At 48.3% G+C, this 10,909-nt stretch overlaps 1 protein-coding gene across 5 annotated transcripts; it reads left to right on the top strand.

The window, feature by feature from the left end:
• Positions 1 to 420: 420 nt before the first annotated feature.
• LOC141570582 (uncharacterized) lies at positions 421 to 10,652 on the top strand. Of its 5 annotated transcripts, XR_012494744.1 has the most exons (5): positions 421 to 1,087; positions 2,855 to 2,995; positions 3,668 to 3,873; positions 9,362 to 9,591; positions 9,665 to 10,652. XR_012494744.1 is itself a non-coding variant. In XM_074327686.1 (4 exons), the coding sequence occupies exons 1-4, from the start codon at positions 789 to 791 to the stop codon at positions 9,748 to 9,750; spliced, it is 732 nt and encodes a 243-aa protein (XP_074183787.1). In that variant the 5' UTR covers positions 422 to 788; the 3' UTR covers positions 9,751 to 10,652. The 5 variants fall into 5 exon arrangements, 1 of the variants encoding a protein (XP_074183787.1); XR_012494747.1 differs by lacking the exon at positions 9,362 to 9,591 and having other exon boundaries at positions 2,881 to 2,995; positions 3,460 to 3,873; XR_012494746.1 differs by lacking the exon at positions 9,362 to 9,591 and adding an exon at positions 3,460 to 3,591 and having other exon boundaries at positions 421 to 2,995.
• The last annotated feature ends 257 nt before the right edge of the window (positions 10,653 to 10,909 follow it).

Below are 10,909 nucleotides of genomic sequence, written 5' to 3'. Positions count from 1 at the left end.
GTATCTGTTAAACTACACAAGCACGTGTGGAAGTTTAAGTGAGGTAAATTTCAGGCAGGAAAACTCCTTTGAGATCCTTAATGAAGACAGGAAAATGGTGTATCATTAGCGTATCAGTTACTACTATATGGACATGGAAGATTCTCATAGTTCTAGAAAAACCTGCTGTTTCTCCACTGCAGTAACATCTGGTTACATCATTTGCTCAGCTGACTCTGCCTTCATAATTTCCACCAAAATAAACGTCAGTCTTGATTCTGCAAAATATCACACATTTCAAATTGTTGCAGTAAATATATCAATAAATATATCAAGTAAATTCTTGATATATTACCCTGGTTTATCCCAGGCTCTTAAAATCCTTTTTTAAAGAAACCTGCTTGGACCTGTGGAAATAGGCTGTTTTATTATTTTCTTTTTGAAGATTAAGTCACAGAAATGTTGAGGTTGTGACTTCATGGCTTGCTGAGTTCTCAGGACCCAGGCTCTCCACCTGCCCTTTTTGCCTCGTTTACTGGGCAATAATGCCCTCTGGTCACAGCCCAAGGCTTGACGAAAAGCCATGGATGAAGGGGACACCTCCACTGCCCCATGTAATTATAGCACAAACATGGCCTGTCCAGTGACCACTGCCTGGCACGTGATTCATGGCCTGGCACAGGTGACACTCCCAGAGTGTGTCCGTCCATCAGAGTCACAGGCACTTGTTTTCCTCATGCATCTCAGGCTGCACGCCAGCTTGACTGTGGCCACAGACGCACAGAGCCCCACCGCTTCTTGGCAATTACATGTTTTTCACACTTCTATTTTTAAAAGCCTTGGAAACAAGTAACCTGGGGGATCAGAGTGATTGGGTAAATGTCTTTCCAAAGCTCTCCTGGTCAGAGGCCCTGTCCTGGCAGGGGTCCCAAAGCAACTGTGAAACCAAAATGCCACAACAGGGCCTCCTCTGCCAACCTGCTCCTCAGATGATAAAAACAGAAACACCAGCGGCACCTGGGCCCTCACAGTCTGTTCTACGGAACGACAAGGAGTACGTTCTGGCCTTTTCCCCACTTGGACATTATCGTCCCGCTGCTTTGTGCAGGTACAGAAACCTTCACCTATGGGATCCTATAGCAGTGGATCCCCAGGAAGCCAACTCAGAGATGGAGGTCAGCGCTCAGGGGGCTTGTTAGGGGGACCCACGCCTGGCAAGGGAAGGGACGTGGTGAGAAGGGGGCAGGCGTGGGCACAGGGAAGAGCTGAGCTGTGGTGCAGGTTCAGGGGACCTTTGGGTACTCTGCGGCTAGGAGACCCCTCAGAGCTGGGGTGGGGCCTTTATACTCCCACTCCAGTCAGTCAGGCATTGGGTGTCCCCTCTGAGGAAGGGGTGTGGCTGGGGGTGCGGGACTGACATCCCAGGCCTGGCTGTGGGCAGCCTCCCAGCAGCTTGGGGAGTAAGTTCTTTCTTCCTGAAGTGGGACCTTGCTGCATCATAGCATCCATGACAGCGTTTCATTTCTCATCTTTCAGCTGCAAACTTTTAAAAAAAATTGAGATGAAATTCATATAACATAAAATCATAAAATTAACCATTTTAAAGTGGCATTTAGTATATTCACAATGTTGCACGACTACCACCTATAGGTCTCAACATATTTTCATCACCCCAAATGAAAACCCCAAACCCATCAAGCAGTCACTTCCACGCCCCGCTCCCCGCAGCTCCTGGCAAACACCAGTCTGCTTTCTGTATGGATTTACCTAGTCTGGACATTTCATAAAAATGAAATCATACATGTAACCTTTTGTGTCAGGCTTATTTCACTTAACTGAAGATTTTCAAAATCCATCCATTGTGCATGCATCTGTCCTTCATTCCTTTTAATCTTCCATCGTACGGATACACCATGTTTGATTTATCCATTCATCCATCGTGGACATTTGAATTGGAGCATGCCATCTTTTTTAAAAAGAGCTTAGGGCCCATGTGGAAGTTCTCCCGCCACCCCCACCAGTTACAGTTGACCTTCAACACGACTCTGCTATCTTGACCAGACTCCCATGTAGAAGTTCTTGATTGTCAAAGATGGGACTTGGCCTCCTTTGGAAGCAGGAAAAGCTCTCCTGAGGCTGCTGTGTGGATGGGACAAAGCATGAATTCACATCCTAGAAGAGGCTCTTGTTCAACAGCCAGTCCATTGCCCCCAGCTTTCCTGGGCCTGACAGTGCTACGTCAAGCGTGTCCTGCCCTCCTGCCTCTGTGTGCAGTGCCAGGGTGATCTCAGCCCAGCCCAGCCTTGTTCAGGCCACACTAAGGCATCTCTGGGGGTGCTGGCTCTCTGCTCCAGGGAACCAGCATGGGCTTTTGGACTTCTTGACCAGCCTTTGGCTCAGCTTCCCTTTCCATCCCCTTGTGTTGCTGAGAGACAGTGTTTCCCCTCTAAGCCTTAGGACCACCCTCCTTGGCTTGAGGTCAAAGCCACCATTCACATAGAAGCTGAACCCACAACCTGCCAGGCTTAGCCCATCGGTGAATCTGCGCATGGCCCTTTTGCCCCACTTGCGTCCCCGCCTCAGAGAAAAGAAGATGTGGCCCTTCTATGACTCCCCAGTGCTTGGGTCAGGGCGAATGCTGGGCAGCCACCTTCCTGGCTCCTCATCTGGCCCCTCTGGATTCTGTCTGCCCCGCAGTCCTTATTCCCTCGTTCCCAGGTGCGCAGCGGTGCCCCAGCACCTAGCACAGAGCTGCTTGAAAAATGTTTGACTGAAGGTTCTCTTCCTTGGAAATTTTGACTCTCTACCTAAGCGCTTCCCTGGAGAACTCTTCATCTGTTGTCCGGTTTTACATACACTGTCTGTGACCCCCCAGGTGGGCATCACTGTTCTGTTCTACAGACGAGGAAGTTCAGGGCGGAGTCTACCCAGGAGGGGAGGGGCAGGGCCAGGATCTGCCCCCAGGTGCCTCTAGGAACCAGCTCTTCCTCATCCCTCAGACACTTCTGCCCATCAGGTAAGTTCTATTGTGAACCTCCCAGTGCCAGGGTTAATCCCTGAGGTGCTCACGGCACCATGGGGGTGGGGGCGGGGAGAGGCTGTCAGATGACTTAGTCTCATGAGGCAGCCAGTCACCCACCAGGCGGATAGAGCTGTGCTCAGCCTGAGGGAATTAATAATAATAATATCGTTACAATTTATAATAAATACTTGTATGGGTGACACATATGAACAACTATGTATATCCTCACCCAGGGGCAAAGTTTGCCCAATGGACATTCACCTGCTGAAAAACCTTACTGTTAAATCCCAATCCAGAAAACACAGGCAACCCCCACAGCAGGAGGGATGACATACACCCCCGCCTGGTCTGCAGGCCTGCACACCGATGGACAGCCTCCCCAAGGGGTTTATTTGTCTCCCAGCAAGAGTTGCTCAGACCTGAGGGCAGGATTTTTTTTTTCCTTGTTTCTTTCCCAGCAACAAACTCAGGCCATGGTGCAGAGTAGGTGCCGAGGAAATGGGCAACGAATGAATGAATGCTCGAGAAGGGACGCTGAAGAGCAGGAAGGGGGAAGAGCAGTGATCTTGGAGCTTGAGATGGAGGCAGAGGTGAAGTCCTTCGCACGATTTTTTCCCTTAAGCCATGGATGGGGTGTGAGGGTGTCTCGTTCTTCTTTTTATTTAGGATGGTGCGCACTGAATCACGCGTGCCACAAAAAGGAACGAACGTTGAGGACCAAGCACACGTGATCACTATTTACACCAGAACCCACCTGACCTGCTGTTGCCAGTGCACCTGCATTAGCGTGCCCAGGTGTGGCCATGGGCAGTCCACAGAGGAAACAGCTGAGAAAAGCTGGGTCTGCTGCCAGAGCTCCCAGCAGGAAACAGGTAGAGCGGTTGCTGGGTTTTATCCCTTCCCTGAGTTGGTGGGGCTTCCCCTCCCTCCTACTCCTGACCCCACCCAGACTAGAGACCTCAGGGGTGGGCAAACCCAACTCCCGCAGATGGACCACCTGGCTGTGGGTGAGGGTCTGTCTTAGGGGAGAAGAAAGTCGGCAACAGGTGGGGCCCCCCCCCATCTCGTGCTGTGAAAGGGAAACCTGGAGGACGGTGGGAGTCAGGGCCAGGGAGGCCCATATCCCAAAGAGCCTGTCATCATGTCTTTTTGTTTCATTGTTTTTCTAATGCAAAGCTCTAAAGCAATGGGGATGGGATTGGTTCTAGAGTGAGGAGAGAGAAGGTTCTGGAGTCCTGGACATGGTGAACAGGGCAGGCCTGAATGGGACACTGAGGTAGATGGTGTGGACATGGTGAGCAGCTTAAGACTCTGAGCCAAATAGGAGAGAGGGAGGGAAGGAGGGAGGGATGCATCCTTGGGCCCAGGAGGCAGGAGAGAGCCCCAGCCTGGAGAAACACCAGTCTCCAGCTGGGTGAGGCTGTGCCTTCCACTACTCTGGCCCGTTGCCTCTCTGTGCCTTGGGTGTCCAGGGTGAGGGGCGAGGAGGTGTTGACAGTCCCTGTGTCAGGAGGGAAGCTCATCTTTGCCACTTGCCTGGCAGGGGCCCTGTAGAAGCCCCCAAAGCTATAAATAGGTTCATTCCAGCAGCACCCCTGTGGATAGGGAGGGCGAGAGGAGCAGTCATGGGGCATGAGGAAGACAGAGACTTCTCCAGGAGCTGGAAGCTTCCAGGCAGTCAACCCTGCAGCAAAAGCGTGCACACACACACACACACACACACACACACACACACCACTCCACAACTGGGACCAGCAGTCCCATACATTCCTGCTCGCCTGGTTTCTTCTCTGTGAAATGAGCGTTAGAGGCCCAGGCGGACCTGGTGGTTTTCCTAATTCCTTTCCCATTCTGCTGAGGAGGGGAGAGGATGCGTTCTGACATAAGAGAAAAAAGGGACGTGAGAAGGGAAGGAGGTCTCCCTAGAGCAGCTTGGAAGAGGCCTGGGCTGCAGCCAAGGCCCAGCCACTGCCAGAGGAGACCAGATGGCATGGGCTCTCCTGCCTGCAAACCTCCAAAACGGCCCAATCCTCTTCTGTGCTCCCCACATTTCTTCAGAAGGCACGTGAGTTGCACTCTCACACTGATACCCCTGGTGATTGTTTCATTTTTGAGACTCCTGTTAGCTTCTACTTCAGCTGAAATCTGAAGATTAGGCCAATTTCTTTGTCTCTCAGACTTAGGGAAACGAGAGGCCTCAGGTCCTTGGAAGATGCCGAGAACTCTCACTGCACTTCCTTCTTAAGGCTCCAGGGATATAAAATGGTTGCTATGGAGATTCCTTCATTTGTAGAGTAACACTTTTCAGAAAAAAAAGAATGATTCACAAGTAGTTTCATGGGGAACAGTCAGTCCTTGGGGATGACATAATGTAGCAGTTTAAAAGAGGAAGACGACTGCCTTCCGTTTGTGTGCTTTTGTCCTCTCTGATCCTTGTGCATGCCGGGGCCCACCAGCAGCTTCCTCAGAGCTGCACTCTGCACACACACTTCTAGCTGACACCTGACACCTCCATTTGCCTCTTCACAACGTCTGAGGGCAGGTGTTAAAAATAGTGTTAGAAACGCCCAGCTAGCTTCACCGGGAGGTCCTATCCCAATCTCCACACAGGTCTTCATGGCCACTTCTGGGCCTGTCTGGCTGGATGAAGTGATTAACCTGAGGGTGCCACAGGGCCTTTGCACATTCATTAGCATTATGACTGGCTGGGCAGAGGGCTTTCGCTACATTAACTCTCTCCAGAAAGGCTGGGGTTAAATAGCGCATACTGGAAACTGAGGTCCACAGAGGGGAGGACCTGACCCCAGATCCCACTGTATCTAAGTGACAGAGTTAGGCACAGAAGCCAGGCCTTCTAAGCAGCTGGGGGCAGCAGAGCAGGAATCAGGAGAAATACTTTTTATGAACAGAGGCTCACTGGCTCTGGTTGTAGGGCAGGCCCTGGCTGAAGACCAAGCCATGCCGCAACCGCAGCCCTGAAAAGTTTCCAGGAGGGAGAGGAAAGGGGAAGGGGAAGAGGTGGGGGAAGGGAGAAAAGGAAGTGGGGAGGAGAAGAGGGAGGGGAGAAGAGGAAAGGGATTGAGGAAAAGGTGGGAGAGGGGAAGAGAGGAAGCCAAGGAAGGAAGTGGAAGGAAGAGGAAGGAGGAGGAAGAGGAGAGATCCAGCCCCTCCCCCTGACCTCTAGGGACTGCTCCTCCTCCTCAGATCAGAACACCTGCCCCCATATCTCTGTCTTTATCGACAGGCAGGAGAGAAGGCAATGTGTGTTTGTACCACAATTTAACTAAAACTCTAAGGTTGAACTTGAAGTTGTTTTTCATTTGACCCCTACATGAACACCTGTAATGACCACACGAATACTTGTGCTTGTTTATAAGCGCTTTCTTCAAAGCGTGTTTTCTTAGGTGCCTCCAGTCCCTTTACCGAAGCCTATCACTAAGGTCATGGCTATTGAAAACTTGTCCTTTTCTGCTTGTGCATGCGCACGTATTCCCATGTTAGGGGTGTCACTCCTTTTCTGTCACTGTTTGTAGTACAAGAGTTGAATCATACTGGATAAAATTCTCGGCCATTTGTATTGCTCACTGAACAATAAATACATCATGAAAATCCCTCTGCGTGAGCAGATGGAGTTCTTACTCATTCTTTTTCATGCCATGTGGGCTTAAGAGGGCACTCCCCACACAGCCAAGAGATTTTCTCCCCCATGGTAAAATAGAAATAAATTTTTGGTTAATGCTGGAGACTTTACTAGAATTCTTTTTATCTGATAGTGAACGAAACTACTGGTATGATTCAAAAGCCAAGATCGGCAGCCCTTTGCATGGGTTTGTTGGTAAAGACAGAGAAATGGGCCCGCCCCAGGTAGTTGGCTCTCCTGCCAACTGTCCTGAGAGGCTGTGGCCATTAGACAGCAATCCCACAGCTGCCTGAAGGAGGCCTGAAAGGTGAGCCTGCAGGAGTGAAGGCTCCAGTTACACCCCCAGGGAGAGGGCAACTCCAATGGAGAAAACTCTAAAGGGAAAGTGTGGAGGTCGGAAATTATCTGATGGGCCCATGTGGCCAAGACATGAAGCTAAGTAGGAAAAAGTGATTGGCTGAATAGCCACTGACTTTCCCCCTGGAATTTCAAGAGCCCCAGGTTATTTTCGGCCTTTAGTTTCCCGTTGAGGGAGACTGGGCCACTTGTCTCTTGATTTTTCTAACTGCAGAACGGATAAAAGTCTGAGATTTCAATCAAAAGCTTAAGAAAATAATAATCCTTGGTTGCCCTAATTCTTTCCTGCAAATACCTCACACTGACAGAAATTGTCTTTAAGCCCCTTTTCTTTGCTTTTGTGCTTTGAATTTCTTGCTTAATTAAAAAGAATTGTTTTCCTGATGTGGGCTTGAAAGTGCTTATTTATTTTAATTTCTTATTCCTTTTTTCCTTATCTGAACCAGTTGACTTGATAACTCTATAAGTGTCTATTCTTCTGCCTTAAAATGTGCATTGTCTCTATCCCCGAGGGAATATGATGAACTTTATAATCAGCCCATTTCTATTCCCACGGAATAGAAGTTGTTTGGTCAATAACAAGCAGAGTCCCCAAATTCAACTGCTCTAACCTAACTTGGCTGCCTGTCCCTAGCAGAGATTTTAGAATAACCTCAGAAAAAGATTTCAATTTCACTCACCCCTACCAATATTTAATGACAACATTAACCGAAAATTAATGATGAATTAATATCTTCATTTCGAAGTACTTGGTTAAATTTACTGCTAAAAAATAAAAAGGCAGCCAAAGTGATATATCACTGAAACCCAGCAACTGCTGATTGACAGAACTTTTTTCCCATCCCTTAAGGCGATCAAGTATAATAAGTACGCAGGCTGAGAATGCCTCTGAGACATGCCATCCAGCGGCTTGGATTCTTGCTCAGAGGATTGTGATAGAATTAAGTCTGACTCAACGAATGAGGTCACTGGGAAGAAGCACTGGCATTAAATTGACCGCCAGTGCCAGGGTCAATTTGCTAGGCAGTCATCTGCTTGTGGTTCCAGAAGACCTCTGGGTAAATTCCAGACTGCCTGCGCTGGAGATAGTTTGTGCATGAAGTCACCGAACCCTGGTCAGGCGACTTTTAAGGACCACCTCTCAGTACACCGGAAAGTATTTCCAGAGACAGGATGCCATTTTGGTGTGCAAAGCCTTAGAAATCTTCTTATGTTAAATCTAGAAATGGGAGGGCAGGTGCGGAAGACTCTGTGACTCGGTGCCAGGAGACTTGAGTTCTAGTTCTACCACAAATGTTAGTTACCTGGGCTTGGCAATTCGAGTCATTGAATGGCTCTTCTTAGAGATGTTTTTAGATTGGATATTGCACTGTATGGAGAAGTGTAGACAAGTAAGGAATTCTGTCAATCCCCAGTTTTCAGGCTGAAAGGATGCCTTTTCTCCTACTTCACTGGGCGCCAGTTTTTTATCTGTCAGGTGGAGACAGTAATTATTACGTACCCACCCCTTACCTCCCAGGACAATTAACATAAATAAGATGAGAATATAGGTATGAAGTTATCGTTACAAAGATCAAAGTTCTACACAAATAGAAAACACTAATGGATATGATTTCTAGATTCTTTTTAATGAAGCTTTTCGATCATTCCCGGTCACAATTTTTAGGAATTCATTAAGCACATCCTTGTTATTCAAAGTATGCTGGTTCAGATATCACAACCCAGATGGTCAGTGATCTCTTCTTTTCATGCACAAGCTACCCTTGGGGGTCAACCTGACCTTCTTGCTTGTTCTGTCACTGCTTCACACTTTCTGCCTCTGACACTGCAGAAGCAAGGACCACAGATGTCTCTCTTGGCTTCCTCTTGTAACTTCCCTCCTCAAAGTTTCTCAGCTGTGTCTTCTGGAGTTTCTCACAGAATTCTTGGCTGGGAAGCCATGTCCCTTCAACCAAGTCAAGTCTCTTGAATTCCTACAGGCAGCATAACAGAGGAACAGCTTGTGGGACTTTGGGCCGGACAGGTCAGTTATTATCCACAGGCTTTGCTGAGCCTTGGTTTTCTCATCTGTAAAATGGGAATAAGAAATCTACTTTCCTGGGTATCTATGAGGATGAAGTAAAAGAACATGGGTGGAAGGGTCTGGCATGTTATAGGAGCTGAACATACTACATCTTTTTCCTTCTTTCCCTGTTCCTTCCCCAGTCAGCCACCTGCAAGGCACTACTTCCTCTCTCTTGAGTATGAACTCCTTTTCTCTCCTTGCAAAGGAAACTCAGCCCCATGTCTGTACATCCTCCTGGAGAAGCCCTCACAAGGCTCCAGCCTCCCCTCCCATACTGGCCTTCTCTGCACTGTTCCAGATTCTTCACATCTGGAGTTGTGTGGGGGAAACATCTGGATGTGTCACTTACTTTCCCATGTTGCATCTGGACATATTGCATAGCCACAACCACCCGTCCACACTGAGAATCGTGTCATCTGTGCTGCTGGCAAGCCAAGAGGTGGCTTTGTGTGAGATTGCATGTAGGCGCTGGGGTGGCCTCAGAGGAAGGAAGAGGGACTCAAAGGGCCCAAAGAAGTGAGGAGTCAGGTAGGATCTTATAAAGTGGGTTTCACTAAAGGCTGTTGAGACACTGCTCCTAAACGTCCTGCTCTTTTCACAGGAGACAACGCTGGAAATCAAAGGAAGCGGAGGCTTCCCAAGCCACTGGAGCTGTTCCTTCTGACTCCAGGCACTGGGATAAAATAGGGGCCTATACCACACCTGCTGCACCTGTGTCCCCATCTCTGTTCTGCAGGGGGTGTAGGAAGAAAGCAAAGTGTTGATGCCACACATGCTGGCATTCCTGTGTTCTGCATCCCCACCTCCCTGGGGCCTGCCTCCCTTCGTTCTTCCCCTCTCCATATCTCTTCATCCATCTTTCTCCTCTTCATTTTCATCCGTCCAGATGGCTGTCAGTAGGGTCACCCTTGCCATCATAATCTTGCACGTTCCAAAGTGTGCTCTGTGGAACATATGTTACTTCAGAATGTGGCTCAAAATATGGATCCCACAGCTAGTGGCAGGGAGCACTGCTTACCCCATCTCCCTCTTGGAGACTCTTGATTCATATTATCTATTAAGAGCACTGAAAAATCCCCCATAAGTGGTTTCCTTTGGCTTAGCTAGTTTTTGCCAAAACTCCTTGGATCGTGGGCCTTTTCCTATGAACTCCCAAGGAGCACCCATTAGAGTTTGGTGAATCACACTTTGGGAAAAGCTGGCATGAACAATGTATTATTTATAGGAATGCTGTGAAGTCAAAATTCACTAATGAGAAATCTGGCTTCAAAGGCCTATGGAAAAATGTGCGTGCTTTGCTTTAACGAAAATATGACATTTGTGTAAATCAGAGTTTCCCACCCCTTTCACCACGAAAGATCCTTTTTAGTTCTTTCCTCAAGGGATTCCATGTTTTGAAAGCTTTTATCTACCCAGCAAACTACATTTATTGAATAGTAATTTGTTTCTTTGAATTTTATTCATCAAAGACATATAACTGCCAATTAGTGTTTCTGATCAGCCAAGATAACCACTGTTACCACACTGAGTTGATATGACTCCAGCCCAAAGCAAATAAACTTAATGTTTTATTTAGTCTGAGAACTTCATTGAGGTAAATGTATGATTTCCTTTGGGCTTTTTGAAATCTTGAAAATAGCTTGCAGACCCCCCTCATTGACTTTACAGAATGCAGGGTGCAGGGAAGCAGGACTGTCAAACCCAAAGAGGACACACACAGTTGGAAGGAAGGCAGGGAGGCGGTGGTTTGGGGGCTACCTCTGGACAGCATGGAGAGTGAGAAGCTAAGTGGCTAGAGCCCCTGTGAAGCCAAGGGTCCTCGGATTGGAGAGTCCAGATCCTGGCG

The sequence above is a fragment of the Rhinolophus sinicus genome, linkage group LG03 (genome assembly GCF_036562045.2).
Source record: "Rhinolophus sinicus isolate RSC01 linkage group LG03, ASM3656204v1, whole genome shotgun sequence".
In the NCBI taxonomy this organism is placed as follows: Eukaryota; Metazoa; Chordata; class Mammalia; order Chiroptera; family Rhinolophidae; genus Rhinolophus; species Rhinolophus sinicus.
This window is presented reverse-complemented; position numbering and strand designations above follow the sequence as displayed.

Excerpts from the sequence above, each read along its gene's own strand:
- LOC141570582 (XM_074327686.1), top strand. The coding sequence starts at position 789 with ATGTTTTTCACACTTCTATTTTTAAAAGCCTTGGAAACAAGTAACCTG. Across the intron at positions 1,088-2,854 it reads CGTCCCGCTGCTTTGTGCAG|GTGGGCATCACTGTTCTGTT; the intron begins GTACAGAAACCT and ends GTGACCCCCCAG. Across the intron at positions 2,996-3,667 it reads CAGACACTTCTGCCCATCAG|GATGGTGCGCACTGAATCAC; the intron begins GTAAGTTCTATT and ends CTTTTTATTTAG.